Source organism: Fulmarus glacialis, unplaced genomic scaffold (genome assembly GCF_000690835.1).
Source record: "Fulmarus glacialis isolate BGI_N327 unplaced genomic scaffold, ASM69083v1 scaffold11319, whole genome shotgun sequence".
NCBI lineage: Eukaryota > Metazoa > Chordata > Aves > Procellariiformes > Procellariidae > Fulmarus > Fulmarus glacialis.
In genome coordinates this window covers 3,460-21,848 of record NW_009232640.1, presented here as the reverse complement: position 1 = coordinate 21,848, position 18,389 = coordinate 3,460, and the positions used below count along the sequence as shown (strand labels likewise).

Sequence of the window (18,389 nt, the reverse complement as noted above, 5' to 3'; positions counted from 1 at the left end):
CGGCTTAGGCTCCAAGCAGGAGCGGGTACAAGCCTGTGGTCCACTAACAAGTCAGACAAAATGACGCAATGCTTCTTTCCTCCTGAAGTCTGCAACCTGTCCTCTAAAGAGCTTTAAAGATAAGATGTGCTGTTACAGTAGGTGCTAATTTTGAGGCACGTGATGCTGCTGAAGAACAGTAACCGGTACCTGCCTGAACCTCCACGTAGCAGCGAGAAGCTTCAGGGAGCAGGAGGGCACTGCTGCAGAGTCAAACCAGCACTGCTGCCGGAGTCAACCAGCGTTTCTTATTTCTCAGTCGATAGTTCAATCTATTTTAATGATTATCAATACTGATGTTGAGTGTAATCACCCTGTCTGATACAATTGCTAGAATCTAAAAGTCAACTTGATTTTAATGGTTTATCATTAGGAGTATTATTTAGTCAGATTAAACTGGTTTTAATTCCTCCGCAGTCATAATTTAAAAGCTGTTTGGAGCACATTACGGCAACCCCCCTCATACGATATGAATCAATGCCCTGTCTCCATACCATATATTTTCAGCAGCACCTAGCAAGCAGCCACACGGACAGACACTGAAGTACTACAGGCTACGAATATTCATGCATTGTCCCCTCCACCATCAAAATCTCCTTAAAACGCACCACAGCGATGGCTGGATTCACCTCTCCTGGTGGTGATGGGGCCCACTGGACCCCCGACTGTTGGAAGAACGGCTGGGAAACGCTCACGAACTGGGATTTGGAGGAGAAGCTGGAGCAGCCCTTACTGCAGTACCGAGGAGCTTTCAGGGGACGGATCCGGCCCCGCCGGAGGAAGCGCTGTGCTGCAGAGGCAGCTCTGGGTGCATCCCTCTCGCTTGCCGGGGCCGCAGGCACAGCCGGCACGGGGTGCACGGACCCGCCGTGCCCTGGCTCGGCGTCGTGGCATCAGGTCACTGCAGCCGTTGGCCCAAGCGTTTTCCACGTCTTTTCCTTGTTACCCGTTAAATCTTTGTTGTCTGTTACCTGAGTGCTAATAAATGTCACGTGGAGGGACCCAAGCCCTGGATGTGGGTAACAGTTTCTTAGGGTTCCCTCAGTTAAAGCTTTGATTAACTTAACCTGCAGGTTCCTATACACCGTGCCGCACGGATGTTTAACTCTCAACTTAAACATCACGGATGCGTTAAGTCACGCAAGGAGGCAGCAGCAAAGCAAGCGGCACGAGGCACAGCTGCCATCTTTCTCCAGCACAAGCTTGGCTGGTAGGAAAACGCTATTTCAGATCTGTAGGAACTGCTGCTGTGACGAACAAGGGGTTTCTCTTGCATCTCTGAGGTTGCAGAGGAATAAGTAAGCCAGTAATGATGGAGCGATCAGAACAAGAAGGCTGTTGCCCAGTCGTGGATATTCTTGTCCCTCAGGCTTCCCAGAGACAGAGCAACGGCCTTGCACAGGTTCAGTCACGGCACGGACGGCCAACGGAGACACGGCGTTGGCTTCTGCTCTTTGAACCTGAAAACAAGGTGGTTTTTCCCGTTGTGTTTTCTTGTACTTTTGGTACAGCTGTAAACAACCCCCCTCTGGAAGGTGTTGTGCTAAAAACCGTGTGGGAGCATCTTCTGCTGCTTCCACGAGATGCCGCAGACCTTAAAAGCCAGTCAGTGGGGAACGGAGGGAATGAGATCCCGGAGCAGCCACCAGCGGTAGCTTTTGCTCCATGCTTCCTACCGGAGGAACCGACCTCCTTCCCTTTAGACTAATAACACATTTTTTTGTCAGCAAGAATACAAGCATGAATTTAGAAAAAACACTGGCAAATTTACAGTTTCAGAAGTCAGAAGTGGCAAATTAAGTACATATCTTTCTTATTGAAACAAGTGATCAAAACAGATGTGTAATGGCCAGGAGTAACTCCATTCCTGGAATAATCTTCTGGGGACAATGGAGAACTGTTAGCTAAATTATTTGATTAATTTGTTTAAAAATAAAGCCCTGAAGGCATTTTAGATGTTTCCTCCAGTTAATGAGATTTCCATGATAGTTAAAAAAATAAAATTAGAAAACAATGCCATTAATCTTGGATTACATGCAGCACGGGGGAAGAATTAGTAGCATAAAGAGAGAAGATTAAGACACACTACTTTCCAAGAAAATAGCGGTAATAGAAGCTACAGGCTGTATTTTCCCGCCTGAGATTAACGACGAGGTGATCAGGTTCTGCCCTTTAGTCTCTAACCCGGTATACCTGGGCACAGCTCTACCTTCTCCTTCTGACATGGCTGGGTCTGGTTCTCAGACAATAATTGTGGGCTGAGCAAAGGGATGACAAAGACCTTACATCCTAACAGGCGATAGGAAACGACAAGGACAACTCTATGTATTTGATCAGCTCTTGCAGTCAAACAGCTAATCAGAAATAACGTTTTCTCAACTATTTGGTTGGCCCATATACTAAATATTACATATATATATGAACTATCAATAAATAACTATAATCGCTTCACATTTTAAAAGTTAAATCATTTTCCATTAAAATTCTCAAATTAAATCACAGTAACTTTATATACCCCATATTTGGCTGCTCTAATAAACAGCAGTATGAAATGGGGATAAAAAGACATCCCAAAATAGGATTACACATAGCAATAAAAGGGGAAATAATCCTTGAAGAAATGACGCAAGAACAGATTCTAACTGCATTAAAAAGTAACAAGTCATGGTTTCAATCACCAGCCAGGCAAGAGTTTGATAATCTCATGTGTACAGCATATAAATCTGCGAGTACGACAAATTGCATTTTAATTTATGTACTGAAAAGGTTAACTTCTAATACCCTCCACTCGCTTCAGAAATCAGGGAAAACGTGTTCGCTCTAAGTACACACTGAGACTTAATACCGACTTCACCGGGGTAGATCTCGCACAAACCCTCAGCGTCTTGCAGAGCCGTAAAACGTCTCAGAAGTACTTGGCTTTTCACCATACGACTTAGCAAATCCCCTTTACTCAGCTCTTGCGGCACTGCCTAAACCACCACCACCGACGCGGGGATTACCAAGCAGTGTTTTCGGTGGCCGGCAGGACCATAAGCCATCTGGACCTACAGAGCCGCCGGAATGGGTTTATCCTTCTGCGGCACGTTGTGGCACTGACACCTAATCCACCATCTCACAGTCAGACATCACTAGCCGGGACCCAATTTCTAGCAAAACCACAGAATTCAGTTACCCATGTAAGCTACTGCTGCAACAGAAGTTGAAATTAAATTTCCATATACAGCAGCAGGGATGAGCTTGCCCCCAGCCCTCCGGAACCACCCCAGCCCTGTTTCATGGGTTTTTGTCAGTGGTACGTGAGGTTCTATAAAAGTTGAGAGAAAAATGCTTCATTTTTAGTGTGCACTTTTGGCAGCAATTTAGATACGATCAATTGCACTCATTAGTTTCTTTTATTATTTAAAAATTAACGTATTACTTGTTTTTATCATTTAAAAAGAAAATTTAAATCGTGTCCCTGCAAGAGTTATCTGAAATCAAATGGAATGAGCTTCATAAGCCCACAAATGTATAAAACGCTCCTATTGACCTTTACAAAAAACAGCCCTTTTGTTCACAAACTTATTTATTGAAGAGTGAATCATTATACATGTGTTTAATGAAATATTAAAGAGTTTATTCTCTGAGATAATTTTATTAAAGTTTTCTTCAAACACAACACCGTATTGCAAAAAATCCTCAATTGCAAGATACAGTCTCCTTAGCTTCCAATTTTTTTTTTTGTACTTATCTAAACCAGAAGCTTGCAAAGAAAATGCATGTTGTACAAAAATATTATATGGGGTATATGATGACATACAGTAATTATATTCCTTGGAACACACAGGTATTGATGTATAAATGCTTTAACTCTTAAAAATAAAATGCATAGTGACACTCTGCAATGAGCTGCACATGAGGCTCCCACCAACTTACACCAGGATTCTGCTTTTGCATCTGTAATGGATCCTCTGCACTGAAGTTACTTAATTATGGGATGTTTTTTCTTCTAATGCATACAAAATTGAGTATGAATAAAAAAGGCCAGATCTTACATACAATGCAACTGGACTGAGCAGGCTGTAACTCCAGGCTGGGTTCAAGGCACAGGGGTAATCTCATCCATTGTTTTTAAACCAGCCGCGCTACTGTTAACTAGATGTCCATGTTCATCTAAAAATAAATAGTCATCCCATGATATGCACTGTATCATGATGTCAAATAAATATTTCTACAGCACCTATTGCTGTGACTCCATATCACACTTCGGGGAGAAAGAGCTAAAATGGAAAAAAATCAGGAAAAAAAACCCTGTATCTATCCTGAAACAACACAGTAAATATTAAATATTTTATTATTGGCACGTCATTTGCAAATAAGTAATGACAAATTAATGACAACATAAATAATAAAAAAAAAAGTAATAAATTTGGTCCCTAAGCAACTGCAATCTTAACTGTTTGTCAAAGTCATCCAAGAGCAAAATCGAATGAAAACAGGAGCCGAATCCAGCCCGACACTAGGCAGTCTCCTCGTTCACCAGCAATGGTTCCACTTCCAGTGCTACTAAACCAGATTGTCTTTCCTTGTGCTGACGATACAGGATGAATTGCACAGTCACCTGTTATTTTTGGGTAAGGACGTAATTAACTAGGATACAGAGGTAGCATTTGCAGCCCTTGCTTTCAATTAAAACCAAAATAAGCTGTACAGAATAAAAGCAGCCATCCATTTAGTTCTGGCACAGACTCTGAATACCACAGTCCGCAGAGGAAAGCTTAAAACTTGCTGTATCGAATTCATGTACTGTAGTGTAAGTATTATCCATTTATTTAATCCTGACTGTGGAATTTTCTACATTAGCATATAACCTTTTCCAAATCCTACTTAATGCTCATTTTCAGTACTTCTTTATGGCAAAAAGTTTAATCATATTTTACTTGCACTACAAAAGCGAACATACAGAAAAATTCTAACTCAAAACTTCAGATCCCCTTGGTTATATGGCTCAAATACACATGAAAATATCCTTTACTACCTCATCTTCATGCTTGCAAGGGTCCTAAGTGTGAAACTCATTAGAAGCAGAATAGGAACAAGGTTCATCTAGGACCAATGTGGAATCAAACCTATTGCCCTGTACTACTCCAGCCTCAGTGGTCTAAATACTGCGGGCTGGGCTGAGGGCTGATGCTGGTAAGGAGGGGAAGGTATTAAAAACTTTTCTTAGCGATAGATCAGCAGGGCCGGATCAGAAAACAAAATTCTCATGTCCCGCAAAATTCTAGGCGGTTTGGTATTTACAAGCACTGACATGCAGACAACACTATGACTCAATATTTAATGCTGTTTTCAACAGCAGAATTGTGTTAAACATTATTTATTTCTATTGTAAAATAGACCATTGGAAATACTGCTAATCTAAAAAGAATTAAAAAGAATGTACTTGTCCTTTCTCTTGATGGTTCCAGCTCTCCAACAAAATCATTGACATTGAGCATACACAGCCTTTAAATTAAAAAAAAAAGGGGGTGTGCATTTAGAACGGACAAGAGAGATGTCTTACTCTTCAAAATTTTTGCTAGACAGTTGAGGAGTTTTATACTTGAGTACTGAACTTGATACAAAACGCTTTGTTTTCTGATAGAGATACCATTTTAAGATACAAAGATATCAAGCAAACCTATCCAGCTATGCCCTTCCCTCAAGTATTCTTTTCTATTCTATTCTAAGAAATACGCATAACATCCTACAGAATAAAGATTTTCTAGTCAGAGTAGATCAATATGGAAATGATGTGAAATGCAAAGCAGCAGGTTCCAGAAGCCTGTCTTCACCAAGACAAACCACCACCACCAGCAAAGCGGCAATACTCTCGATACGGCAGGGTTTATGGCTCCTACTTTTTTCGCTCACTTTGGGCATTTTTTTTTTTTTTTCTAAAAGATGCAGTGATTTCAGCAGCAGACTATGCTAAACCCAACATTACTTGCTATCCAACTTTGATGAAGAAACTTTGAGAAGGACGTTAGGTGGGTGGAAGCAGGTGCAGTAAATGAGGTCAAGTAGGGAGCCTCCAACATAAGGATCTGCATGAAAGCATGTTTAAAGGTATGTGGTGTAGAAACAAGTGGCCATCTGTATACCCAGGTGCCTGGTACAAATTCCAATGTATGCTCATGTAAGTTTAGCTTTCGTAGAGCCTGGATCACCACTACTGTTACATGTAAAATCCCATTTTAAAAATGAAATCGTTTCTCTGGGAGGAAATCTGACGTACAGAATTCTAGCAGGAACACTTTAGATCAGTTAAAATAACTTGGCTGATAGACAACGGTTGTGAGAAGTTTGAGGCTAATGTATTTAATTATTTATAAAAATAAGGGGGGAGGGCGGGAGCTTTCTGGGAGGCCTGGATGAATGGAGAGGAAATTCTCTACATCCTAGGCAGAGCCCCAAGAATTATCCCACCTTCCCAAAGCCTTCCAGCATCCCACCTCTGAGGCCCCCCAACTAAAGACTAGACAGGATTTCCTTCAGAGACAGCAGGTCAGCACTCCTTTTTCAGTCTTTCTATAGTATTATGTGGGGAATGCTTTCTTCTTAGAGCTTAGCAAATTAGTTTTATGGCATACTAGCTACCACTTAAATTTCCTGCCTTTTTCTTTTTTATAGGCCTTACTGTACTCGCAGCCAAGCACTTCCCCAAATCTTAATAGTCGCACTGGCGGAAAAAGAAACTGTGAACTGGGAATCAAATTTGCTCAAATCATACTGTGGGCTTGGGACAAACCTGGGCTGTAGCACCGTGCACTATCACTCTTCGCCACCAAGTCGGCAACAGAACAGAGCTTTTAAGGAGGAATAAATTATAAACACAAGTTATGTGGAGCTTATCAAACAGTATTTCCAGAATATGTTTTTGTAGCGTATGTACTCAGCTGCTCATATTTTCAAAATAAATGCTAAACTGCCAAGACTACTTAATATAGAAACTAACTTGCTGCTCAAGTCTGACTTTCTGGGGAAACTTTAAGACCTAAGTATGCAGACAGACCAAAGTGGAGGAGACAACCAAACTGACTTCTCAGAGTAAAGTCCGTGTCAGCCTCTGAGCTAGTGTATCAGACTTGTTTCATTAAATTAAACAATTTAATGACAATTCAAAAAATGAAACAGTTTTGAGACAAAAGCGCAGAGAAGAAGTTGTATGTTTGGCTGCGAAAATCTCCTGGCTGAATTGTCAGGTCAGACTTACATTCTTTGCACAGCGTAATTAAATCACAAAGCGTGATGTTTTGTAGAAGTATATAATGGATTCCAAGGAGTTGCCCTGTAAATCACAAAAAGGTGCAAGAGAAGAGTCTGTGTACAACAGCTTGGCTCTTGCTGAATATACTTTGGCTATCTAGTAACAACCTGGCCACACTTAATGAAAAGAAGTACATGTGGAGGATTTGAACACAGTTCTCTGACAATAGGGTGATGTCAAATTAAAAAAAAAAAAAAAAAAAAAAAAAAGGCAAAAATCTTGATAAAGGGCTTTGTCTGAACTAAACACAAAGCAGAGTTGTTTGGTTTTGGTGTGAGCAGGGGAGGAAGGCAGCAGGGTGAAGGAGGGTTGTAGACTTAGAGAAAAGGACAAAGTTTTCTGGAAAAACTTGCACTAGATTCAGTCTCTTGGAAACTTAGTGATGGCTGCTGCTAAAAGTCTAAGGGCAGAACTGCTCATCAACTGATTTAGTATTTTAAAATATGTAGTATTGCATCCGTGAGTACAAGTGAAACATGAAGTAATCATGCACATAAGATAAAGCTCTAATAAGGTCCACCATGGAACCTTAAAATAGGCAAACCTGGACTAAGCGTCTCTGGCTGACAAGGGGCTCTCTCAGGCCCGTTTAAACCCGGGGCTTTGTGGTTTCTTGAGAAACTCCAACCACCTTCCACTGCAAAGCGGCAGTTGGAAGGAAACATTTCCTGCAAAAGAAAATCATGTCCAATTTCTAATTCAAATGTGTAATGCTATGAAACTCCTCTTAAAATGAAAAGGAGGACAATTCATACTTTACAAGCAATTGGACACTTCCATTATTTATTGAAAATAACTGGCTTATTGTGCAACCAAATAACTTTAACTTTAGACACCAAGGAAACAGGATGACCGTGTTATCCTGTTAAACTGAGCTGAAACAACTCCAGCGTAATCCTGCACTAAGTAACGCTGGAGCTGCTGTTCAGCTATGATCTGGAGTCCATTTGTTTCTAAAAATAGTCAATGCCAGCCGTGTCAGATGGAAGCAAAATAATACTGCAGCAGACACAGAGTAAGTGAACTCTTAATCCTTGCTTGGACCTTGAGAAATGAGAGTTTACTTTCCACCTAATGAAACCCTGGACACTATCAGGAATAAAGTCTTCTAGAATTAGGAAATTTCTGCAACTACTCCTCAGAACAGAGGCTGTCTGTTACACAAATGATCAATTATGATACACCTCCCTCTTAGAAATTCTGATTTTTTGGTTTAATTCCTCTGTTTTGCAAAACCCAGGTGATCCTGTTCTTCGTTTTCTGGTCCAACATGACATACCAGTTTGCTAGATGTTTGATTTTCTTGTTTGGCAAGAGACAGTAATGAAGCTCTCTTTAAAAGCATTGACTTCCATACCTTCAGGGCTTCTCAAAGCAGGAGGTCTGCTTTTGTTTTCTCTTGATTACAAATACTTCATACATTTTCAACTAACACTATATACTTGACTAGATTCCTATAAGCTCCTCAACCTGATTTGGAAGCATCTGTTTTCAATATAATTTGAACTGGAGGACTATTAGCAAGATTGGATTCAGACTCCAATCAAGACAGAACCCAGAAATGAATGTCATGTGCACACTGGCACTGTAATCCTGGGCCAGGGTCAGAGAGGGGGAGGTTTGTAGCCAAGTTCCTTTTCAGAGTGCATCATAGAAAGGCATCTGCAAATATGCATATAACGTACTGTAAGGGTCATCAAGATCAAGTTCTAGGGTTTTTTGGGTAAATAAATACTGGCCGGTTTATGTTTCCAGCTGGGGGGCTGGGGGTGGAAGAAAGAGTCACTACTTCGTTCGTGGAACAAAAGGCCTGAGCGCTCAAACCAGCCACATGGGCTAGCAACCCTGAATCCCTACAGTCTGCTCATGCAAAAAAACCTGCATTGTCTCATAAAAGATAAAACTACAATTTATTTCAAAACAGGCCCCGAACTACAGTTTAGTCTCACCACTGTAGTGAAGTATTATGTTCCCACAATGCAGAATGTTTAACTAAACTGCTCGCTTAAATCGCCATGGCTGGAGATGCAAAAAGCACAGATGGCTATTCTGAATGACATTATAATTTAACAGTCCATCCAAAGGCCAGGGTCGGCTGTCCCATCGCTAGTCTAATTGGAGTGGCTTATGAAATTACTTTAATCAGAAAGACAAGACTGATGCCTGGGAATCATAACTTCTGGAACTGTTCCAGGTAAATCTGGTAAAGAACTTCCTTTTAATATGGAACAGATTAACACAATATGCTTCAGCATGGTCCTGAGATCACTCTTCATTTTATCCTGTTTTATAGGTTGAGTTCATGGAGCTAAGTACCAAGATGTTTTCAGACACAAAACTAAAATTCTTACTTCAGGAAAAATCAGAAAATCTCCTCTTTATACTATTTTAAGTGAAATATAAGCTATAGTAACAAGACAGGTGACTATAAACCTATGGCGAACAGTAAGACCAGTACCATCACATTACCTTTCACTAGGCTTTTAAAGCAAAAGTACAATATTACTCTAAACATTTTGCTTTTAATTTCTTGGTCACAGAATGCTAATCTAGCGCTCAATCTAGAAAGAGCACAATTAACAATAACTAATATACTGTGGGCATCTTACGTATGTCCCCTGAACGTATGAATAAAAAAATTATAGTGTTTTAATTTTGCTCAGGACTTCCAAGAAACCGGCATAATAATCTACATAACCGTGTAGTCGGTTAGCCCTTAGCATGAGTGAATGAGCATAGCTCCCAGTTTTCAGAGGCGCTCAGTGTCTCAATTTTGCCCTGAATTATACAGTTAAGGGTAGCTGCAGCATTTCTTTGTTAAGTGCTATTTTCTGAAACTAAGTTTGCCAAAACCTCATTGTTTGTCTCTGACGTTAATACAATCCTGCAATAACATTTACAATTTAACCAAATTCTCAAAGCTATAATTCTCTATTTGCGTTTAAAAACAAGCAGGTTTGGGGTTTGTTATGTTTGTTTGTGTTTCTTTACATGTATCAGACAGCAAACGTAAGAAAAACAGCACAATGTGCAAAACTCCTCCCTCCCAGCTTTTAGTATACTACGTATTGGCTACAAGATAGAAATTAACCTATGCAATGTAGCTTTAATGTAGATATTTTCTATAAACTTGTTATTCTTATAACGAAATATTATTATAAAAAGCATACAAATTATTGTTCAGAAAGAAGTTAAGATTTTATGATCAGGTTAGAATCATACAAAAAATATTGATTTAAAAACAAAAAATCCACTTAATTTCTTATCTACTTATTAACAAGCCTGTCCTGAGAAACTCTAGCTATAACAGGAAAAGGATACAAAAATGTCTAGAAACAAAACTCCTAAGCTCCCAATGAGCCATGGAAGATGGTGTAAGAAGTAGAGGGCCCGGAAGGATTTAGTAGCTGGCATCTTTAAAACAAGGCTCAGTCCATATGTACAGTTTCCCATCATAGCTAACGCAAACAGCAGGTAAGAGGTGCCTTCTGTTGATCTTCTTCGGAACTAAATACAAAGAAATGTTAAAACATGTATCACAGTAGCCAGTTATAGATAATTTTGGCACTTTGTATTATAAGACATCAAAAGACTTTCAGTCGTTCTTGTCCATCTCTTCCTGGGCTCTGAATCCTCCGAGCTTAGTACTTTCAGCACATATCACTGAAAACTACAGAAATTGTTATAATTCTTAGAAGCAGCTCTGGTTAATGTAATTTTTATGTAAATGCAAAGCAGCAACGATAATCTGCTTCCAAATGATATTTAGTTCTAAAGAAATCTGTTGCTCTATCAGTCTGTTTAGTAGACCTTTTTGAAAATATTGTGGTATTCCAGCTGTGAAGGAAAAGGTAGAGAGGGAATATGAATAGGCTTAAAAATGAACTAATCATTTCCATAATCAATTAAAATGCCTGTATACAATTGACAATGTAAAACCTACAGGTCTGTTGTTGTGGGGTGGGGTTTTTGGGGTTTTTGTTTTGTTTTGGGGTTTTTGGGGTTTGTTTTGGTTTGTTTTTTTTTTAATATACTGATAGTGAAGAGGCTGTGGGGGAAAAAAAGTCAGTAATGGCATCTTTGTGAAAAGGGGCTAAAATTCTAACTAATTTTCCTCTAATTCTAACTTTTGATCCCATGGCTGGTTACTTAAGGTAGAATAGTTTGGAAAAAGAAAAGGGGAGATATCACTTGCTCATGACAACAATCACACAAAGCATGTTTCTGCTCATATCTGATAAATCCAACTGTAAACATTTTCTCTTCCCCTACCAATCAATCCTCTTCCATCAATCAAAGACTATCACTTTCCTAAAATTCTCACCATCCTCCTCTGAATGAGAAAAAAAACCCATTTTTTTTTCTTTACCATTTTAGACAGTCACAAAAGCAAAGTAGGCTTTCGAGTTCAAGAGGGCTCACTGTTAGGGAGAATCCAACATCTAAAGCAACAGAGAGTATTTTGTAAAATATACAAGTGTACTTAGCCAAAAACTACTTACATTTTTATACAGCTGAGGAAATCTACTTCCCAAGTAAAACACGCAGGATATATAGCCACAAATGAAGCCTGACATTTCAATCATATCAAGAGAGTTCTGAAAAAGAAAGGTACGTATGTTTTGGCAAGAATGTTTTCAGGCATTTCAGAGGATTAAACTGACGGTCCACTGGCTGATTTTCTGGACAGAACTCCTTTCAAAGCAGTTCAGTGCTGCTCTTCAAATGACCAAAGAGGGCTAGAAAGGGTTTAATCTTTATCTCACAACAATGCACACTGCTGCATCATAGCCATGACTGAGATCAAAACTAGTGCCGGGCTTTAGGATATGACACTAATATCAATCCAGTCCTCCTGCTAAAAAAGCCTGGGCACAATAATTCAAACCAAAACTAAGAACTGTAGCTAGGGCCACTAAAAAAATGAATCATCCTGTCTGGAGAAAGCAAAATACTCGTTTTTCACAGTTTAAGAGTTGTTAGTTTTCTCACTCTAGCTGTGTTTTGAAAATAAGCTGCTTCCCTGCTGGGCAATGTTGCTGGATTACAATTATTTTACTGGCATTAGTATGAAGGCCATAAAATTGCCAGAATAGCCTGTGATTGAAATGACAGCAGCAGCAGGTACAATTGTAATTTCCCACTTTTATTGATTTCACTTGTGACTGTGTAGTCTCTACATGGATGTCTACGGTATTTAACACAGGCAGAAACACAACACTTATACGTGTTATTTCACAGAGCAGCACATCCTAATGACCCAAGAGACAGAATAAGCACAGGAACCTGCTAAAAGAAGCAATTTTATAATAACTTCTTTATTTTTGGGATGTATGGTCCATAGTTAAAACATCCACATGGTGCCACATTTATGATTTCTAAATCATTGTTAAAAATGTCATCCAAATGTCTTTAAAGCTCAGAGTACACAATCTTTCCAAGACACTTTTGGGTGGGATTTTTTTTGAATGGAAGCAGGTAAGAACTTACATTACTCCTTTCGATTACTGTACTCTGGTCTTGGTTTCTTAGTAACAGCTGATAGGGTAAAATAACACACAGTGCTATACACACCATGATCCAAGTTATACAGAAATTCTTCAGGTTTTTGCTGCCTAGAATGACATACAAACAAATTAGCTGAAAAATAACATCTACTGTTGATTTAAGGTTACTTCTTGTTTGCAATATAATTATGTAAATTTAAAGGTACAATTTCATGTATCTTTTTCTTGGCAGCAATGTAAGTCCACCTCTTTCTTCTGGGCTCTGTGCCCACCCCTGCTTACTATCATAGTTGTGCTGTGTCTTCGTGCAACAACTGAGGGTAGCAGTGCAGGAACAGGAGGGGAACTCCTTAAGTGGGCATTGCTACCGAGAGAGAAAATTTTCATACTCAGCTTATCTCTTATATTAACTCCTAATAGTTTACTATTAAATAACAGCTGATAAACAGAAAACTGCTAAGTAGAATAGAATGTAACAGTTTCTTTCAGCATATCCTGATAAAAAACTGCAAAAGCAAGGATATTTGAAATTTAAATTAACAAAAATATCTTTAAGATAAATATGTAACCGAAGTGCTCTGCTGGACCAGTCTTTACATCCATGGTTAGCTAGATATTGAGCCTTACTGAGGTTCACATATTCAAAGACACAGACTCCATCTAGCAAGTCTCCATAGACACTTACAAGACAACTTGAAAATGGCAGACAATCCGCAGAACTCTGGAGCTACACTATCTTCTGTATCTACAAGATGCTGGTAAAGTCCTGCAGTCACTGTTACCAGTGGAACAAATTGCTTTACAGCATTAGTAAGCCTGTCCTAAAGACGTGTAGTCTAAATAACACAGACTTAGTAGTGCTGATCCACAGGCTGCACTTTGAGATGCAAAACTGACCAACTGGTCTAGGGTAACTGCTCCAGAACTGGGTATTGAAAAGCCCTCTTTCACAGCTTTAATCACAGTACCATTCCTCCCTCTCCAGCTATGCAAACCATTGAGCTGAAACAGGCACTGGCAGTTAAAATGTACAAAAGCCTGTGTTTGTTTTCAAGAGTAGGCAGCAGGAAGGAAATATCTTCAGCACTGACCTATCTCCAGGTTTATTATCAGTTCCATATTGAATGAATCTGCTTTATCCTTATTTAGTCTGCTGGGCAGGCATCTGTTTTACTTCAGCTTTTTGTTACCTCTGCTGCAACATGGATTTTCTTTGATACTTACTTTTTTTTTTTTCAGATTGATGAGTTAATGTTTTTGATTTGATACAATGTGAATAGAGCTTTCTGTCTTCCATTTCAGTCAAAACAGTAGTCTATTGGTGGGCTGAATACTACAACTACTGCCAGGATTTTATGAAGCACAACTCAAGTAATTTCAATCCCCTTGAATATGTTTTTTAACTATATGTATTGAAACAGAACACATGAAGATGTCAAGATATTTTATGCTATAAGCAAATGAAGTCCGGTTTCAATCAACATGGAGGAAACTAACTGAACCACACAAAGAAATAATGCTTGCTTTCAACTTATACATATATTTAGATAGCTGTAAGTAGATAGTAAAACCATGGAGTAAGTTAAAATACGGAACCAGATTCCACAAAACTACCACATTTTGTATGTCTATATGAACTGAAAGTACTACATGGAAAATATTTACAGATATTATGTGGGTAAGAAAAGAGAAAGGCAGAAAGGCAGAGAAGAGAAAAGGCAGGATTTTCAAAAGAGCCTGAGAAAACTGGAAGCAATAGGCCTACAACTTCAACCAGAATTTGTGCACTCTATTTTTTGATCCCTCTGAAAAAAATTTATTTAAACGTAGAAAATATCAAAGTAAAGAGTGTGCTACATTCTTGAGAACATTTTAGTTGTTGAAAAACCTTACATTTTGTCATCTTCTGATTCTTGAGCTTATAGTAGACAAATTGTGAAATCATAATTATATCCATGTTAACATAAAAAATGGCAGTGACAATCTGAAAGAGAAGATACATTTGCTTGTTCAGTATACAAACAGTTCAAAATACCTTAACTTAACTGCATGGAAATTTTGCTTCATAATCATAATGTGAATGACAAATAGCAAAGCACTGCCAAAAAAAAAAAAAAAAAAAAAGAAAAAAGAAAGCATTTCCAGTACAAAACAAGTTAGACTGCTGCAGATGAATACTGTGTAAATCTTATGCCACAGCGACTTGCTGACACAATCGCAATAGCTGGTCATTTTCCAGGATGCACAGCACAAATTCCTACCTGGGCAGACTTATAAATCCTTCCTGCCCAGAAGCTTAAGTCTGTTCCACCTGGTTTCCCAGCACTTCGGAAGCTACTAATCTTACTCTTGTGCCTCTCCCCTCAGTAAGACAAAACCAACATTCTCTCTTCCCCTTTTCATAATGAGGAGATGGAACGGTTAGCAGCACACATTAAGTTGTAAAAGAGAAGACAACTTTGTCCACTCTTGGGTCCATCTCCAGCTTGTGAAAACTTCTGCAGGTGGCTGACACATACCTCCTTCTCTTTTAATTAAGAGTCAAAAATAAAAACCGCAGATAAGAGTTTCAGACACAATTAATGTAGTACTGAAAATGACTGTTCCTTTCAGAGAAACCCTTCTCATAATGAAGAAAATACATTTTCAGACATTAACAGCTTTGAAGTAGTATTTCCCTGTTAATAAACAGTTTTCTTAAAAAAAACAAATAAAAACCAAGAGGAAGTTTAAAGAGTAGCTACCCCAAAACAGCTTGATCTATTACAAGCTAAACACAACTTCCTTCCAGCCCCTTCCAGGCCTATTTGCTCTGCAAGCCTACTTTGAAGCTGAAGTTCAAATGAAAATTCCCCACTTCATTCACCATTGAGTAACACCCAGTAAGTCTCTTTGAATGTTAATTACAAGTGTGAAATGGCTCCTATAACACATAACAGTATCAATGTAAATATGTGGGATTTTATGACTTATTTTATAGATGGTAGATCAGTGAACAGAATACAAAACTATTTTCTTTCCCAGTATGTACTTCACGGTGCAGTATTAAGTTATCCTAGAGTTTAAAGAGACAGTTTGAAAAGGATAAATCAAAAAGTAGGAATATTGACTGATTACCTGAATTGGCAGTTGATTTGTTAAATAGCAGCCTATGAAATTTGTAAGATCTCCAGCTATCCAACACAGCAGAAAGCCCAAAGACAGCGCTTGATCCACTCTTCCATTCCAATAGGCGACATAAATTTGACTGGCACAAATTCCAGAAGTAATTGTAAAATAGCGTAAGCAAAAAATCTTTAATAAGCTCAGAAGTATGTTTTTCAAAATCTGAATAAAGATAGATTAAAACACTAACCACAAGAGACCTATCACAGCAATACTCCACCTACCTTTTGAAGAACAACTCAGTATCACTATAGCTCACCATGTCTTACTCTAACATAACAAAAGACTCAAATCACAACTCATTACTGCTTGCACGTGCTCCTTTTTTGTGGCCTGCACTGAAATACCATTTTCTGGACACCAGAATGATGCTGTAAGCATTTTATATTCATCTGCTGTAAATACCAGCCTTTAAAATACTGAAATAAGAAAAACACTGTTATTTAACATAGAAGGGCTAAGAATGAACACAGCTTCTAAAAGAGCTGACAACTACACTTATGCCTCTAAATTGGAGAGCTGTTATTCAGATTCACAATGGGGACTATGAAGCAATCCCAAACGTGAGTTCATTAGACATGTCTTGATGAATTCCATGCTCACTAACATGACAGTTTTAATGTAAAGCCCCCTTTCAACTACTATTTCAACTAATATTTCTGAAGCTCAACAGCTTACTAGAAGTGGTTTTATTTTGCTTGATTTCCATAGCCCTTTTACTAGTTCAGTAAATCATTTCCCCTTTATGGGGACAGACTTTGGAGCCAGTCCCATTTTGTTTCAGGCATTTTCACCTGCTGGGAGCATTTCTACTTTTCCTTTGTCATCTCCTACCTACATATTTGAAACCTGAACCCAGTGCCAGCGACCAAACAGCAACTGATTTAGCACTACTGAAGTGCTAACTCATGTGCTGTTTCTGACCTTTTCTCAGTCCAAATTTCATTGGCAGGAGCCAGCACAACAGTACTGGTGACATAGCATGTGGTTTAAATAAACACTGAGCCAGCTTCTGCTGCAAGTGTGCCTGCGCGTGCACACACATCTCAGGGTGGAGAAGATAAGAGAGAAGAGGTGATTTATTCTCATTTGCTTTAAGTGGCAGAGATTAGTGTCAAGTCAGTACAACAGAACAGTACATCAAGCTCATTTGTCAACCACCAAATATTGTTGCAAACACGAACAACATGCTTCTCTGGCATATTATATCTGTATTATGCAGATAGAGAAACATATCCAAGATAAAATAAAAAAAAAAAGACAGCTTTTGAAAAAGGCTTCAGGCAAGATTACTCATGTTTGAATCTGAGGACTGCTTAAGACTTCAAACTTACGGTAGTGCAGCAAACAGAAAACAGACAATGGAAATCAGTCCTATGACAACGCTCCAATACTCCCACGCATTCTCAACGCATTCTTCTAGAAGATGCCAAATCCATGGTGTTCCATTTACGCACAATCTCCTATTCTCTATTGGGGAGATATTGAAAGCACGTGTATACAGCTGAGAAGCCATCATTCCTGGACCGAGATTCAATTTCAGAAGTTTATTTCTGCCTCCATTTTTACCCCATGCAAATCCGAAAATCCGTTTACCAGTGCTGAATATCCTCTGTGAAAAGACCTCTGCATCCAGACGGATGCTTGATATCACAGTTATTTCCAATCTCATAAATGAACCTGCCGAATTCAAAGAAATATATATAGCCAGTGTGAATAAGACATTGACCTTACAATGCTTGCTTATATTTATTGCTCACAGAAGAGAAGTTAGGCTTCCAAGAAAGCAAAATACTTTGTGGTCCATCGCATTCATTAGCTCTTGACAAATATGCAACACTCCAGATTTATATCACTTTAGCATTTTAGTCTTGAGGTTGTGTTAGACTGAGACTGCTCGTTACACTGAGGTGCCAGCAATCTGCTACAAGGTAAAGTAAACCAAGCAATTTATTTGCACTTAAGACCAAAACTCTGATTTTCTTGTTCAACATTATTCCAATAAAGTAACAGTAATAAAGTAACAGTACTAGACCAGATTCTGAACACTCTACTCAAACTTACAAAACATAAAGTTGCTTTCTATGCAACTAATTTCAGGATAATGTTATGAAAAAGAAGTCACTTATGACTCAGATTCCAGACGAGCTCTAAGGTCTATTTGAATCTATCTAGCCTATCAGGCTAATTAGTGATTCCACATAGTGTCAAACAGATTGCGTTACTTAATACTCCAGAGCAAAGACAGAAAGCATAAGAAACTTGCACAAGGCAAATGTAGGGCACTCCCACCTCCAAAATCCCCAGAATGAAACATAACAGTACAAGACGGCTTAAATTTTGAAGCAAGGGAGGGTTGGGTTTGACCTTTAAAAATATTTTCT

General features: G+C 38.8%; 1 protein-coding gene across 1 annotated transcript; it reads right to left on the bottom strand.

The window, feature by feature from the left end:
* Positions 1–4,540: 4,540 nt before the first annotated feature.
* On the bottom strand, positions 4,541–17,521 carry LOC104082037 (lysosomal amino acid transporter 1 homolog). Its single transcript, XM_009584990.1, has 7 exons — positions 17,340–17,521; positions 15,958–16,087; positions 14,734–14,824; positions 12,824–12,948; positions 11,836–11,931; positions 10,655–10,840; positions 4,541–4,642 (listed from the first exon to the last, which is right to left on the bottom strand). Exons 1-7 carry the CDS (start codon positions 17,519–17,521, stop codon positions 4,541–4,543), a joined length of 912 nt encoding a protein of 303 aa, XP_009583285.1.
* Positions 17,522–18,389: the final 868 nt, after the last annotated feature.

What these genes read in the sequence shown, in the direction of transcription:
- LOC104082037 (XM_009584990.1), bottom strand. Translation starts at nt 17,521, where the DNA reads ATGGCTTCTCAGCTGTATACACGTGCTTTCAATATCTCCCCAATAGAG. An exon ending in CAAATCAACTGCCAATTCAG is followed by an intron (nt 14,825 to 15,957) that starts GTAATCAGTCAA and finishes CTTCTCTTTCAG; the next exon opens with ATTGTCACTGCCATTTTTTA. An exon ending in GAATCAGAAGATGACAAAAT is followed by an intron (nt 12,949 to 14,733) that starts GTAAGGTTTTTC and finishes ATGTCATTCTAG; the next exon opens with GCAGCAAAAACCTGAAGAAT.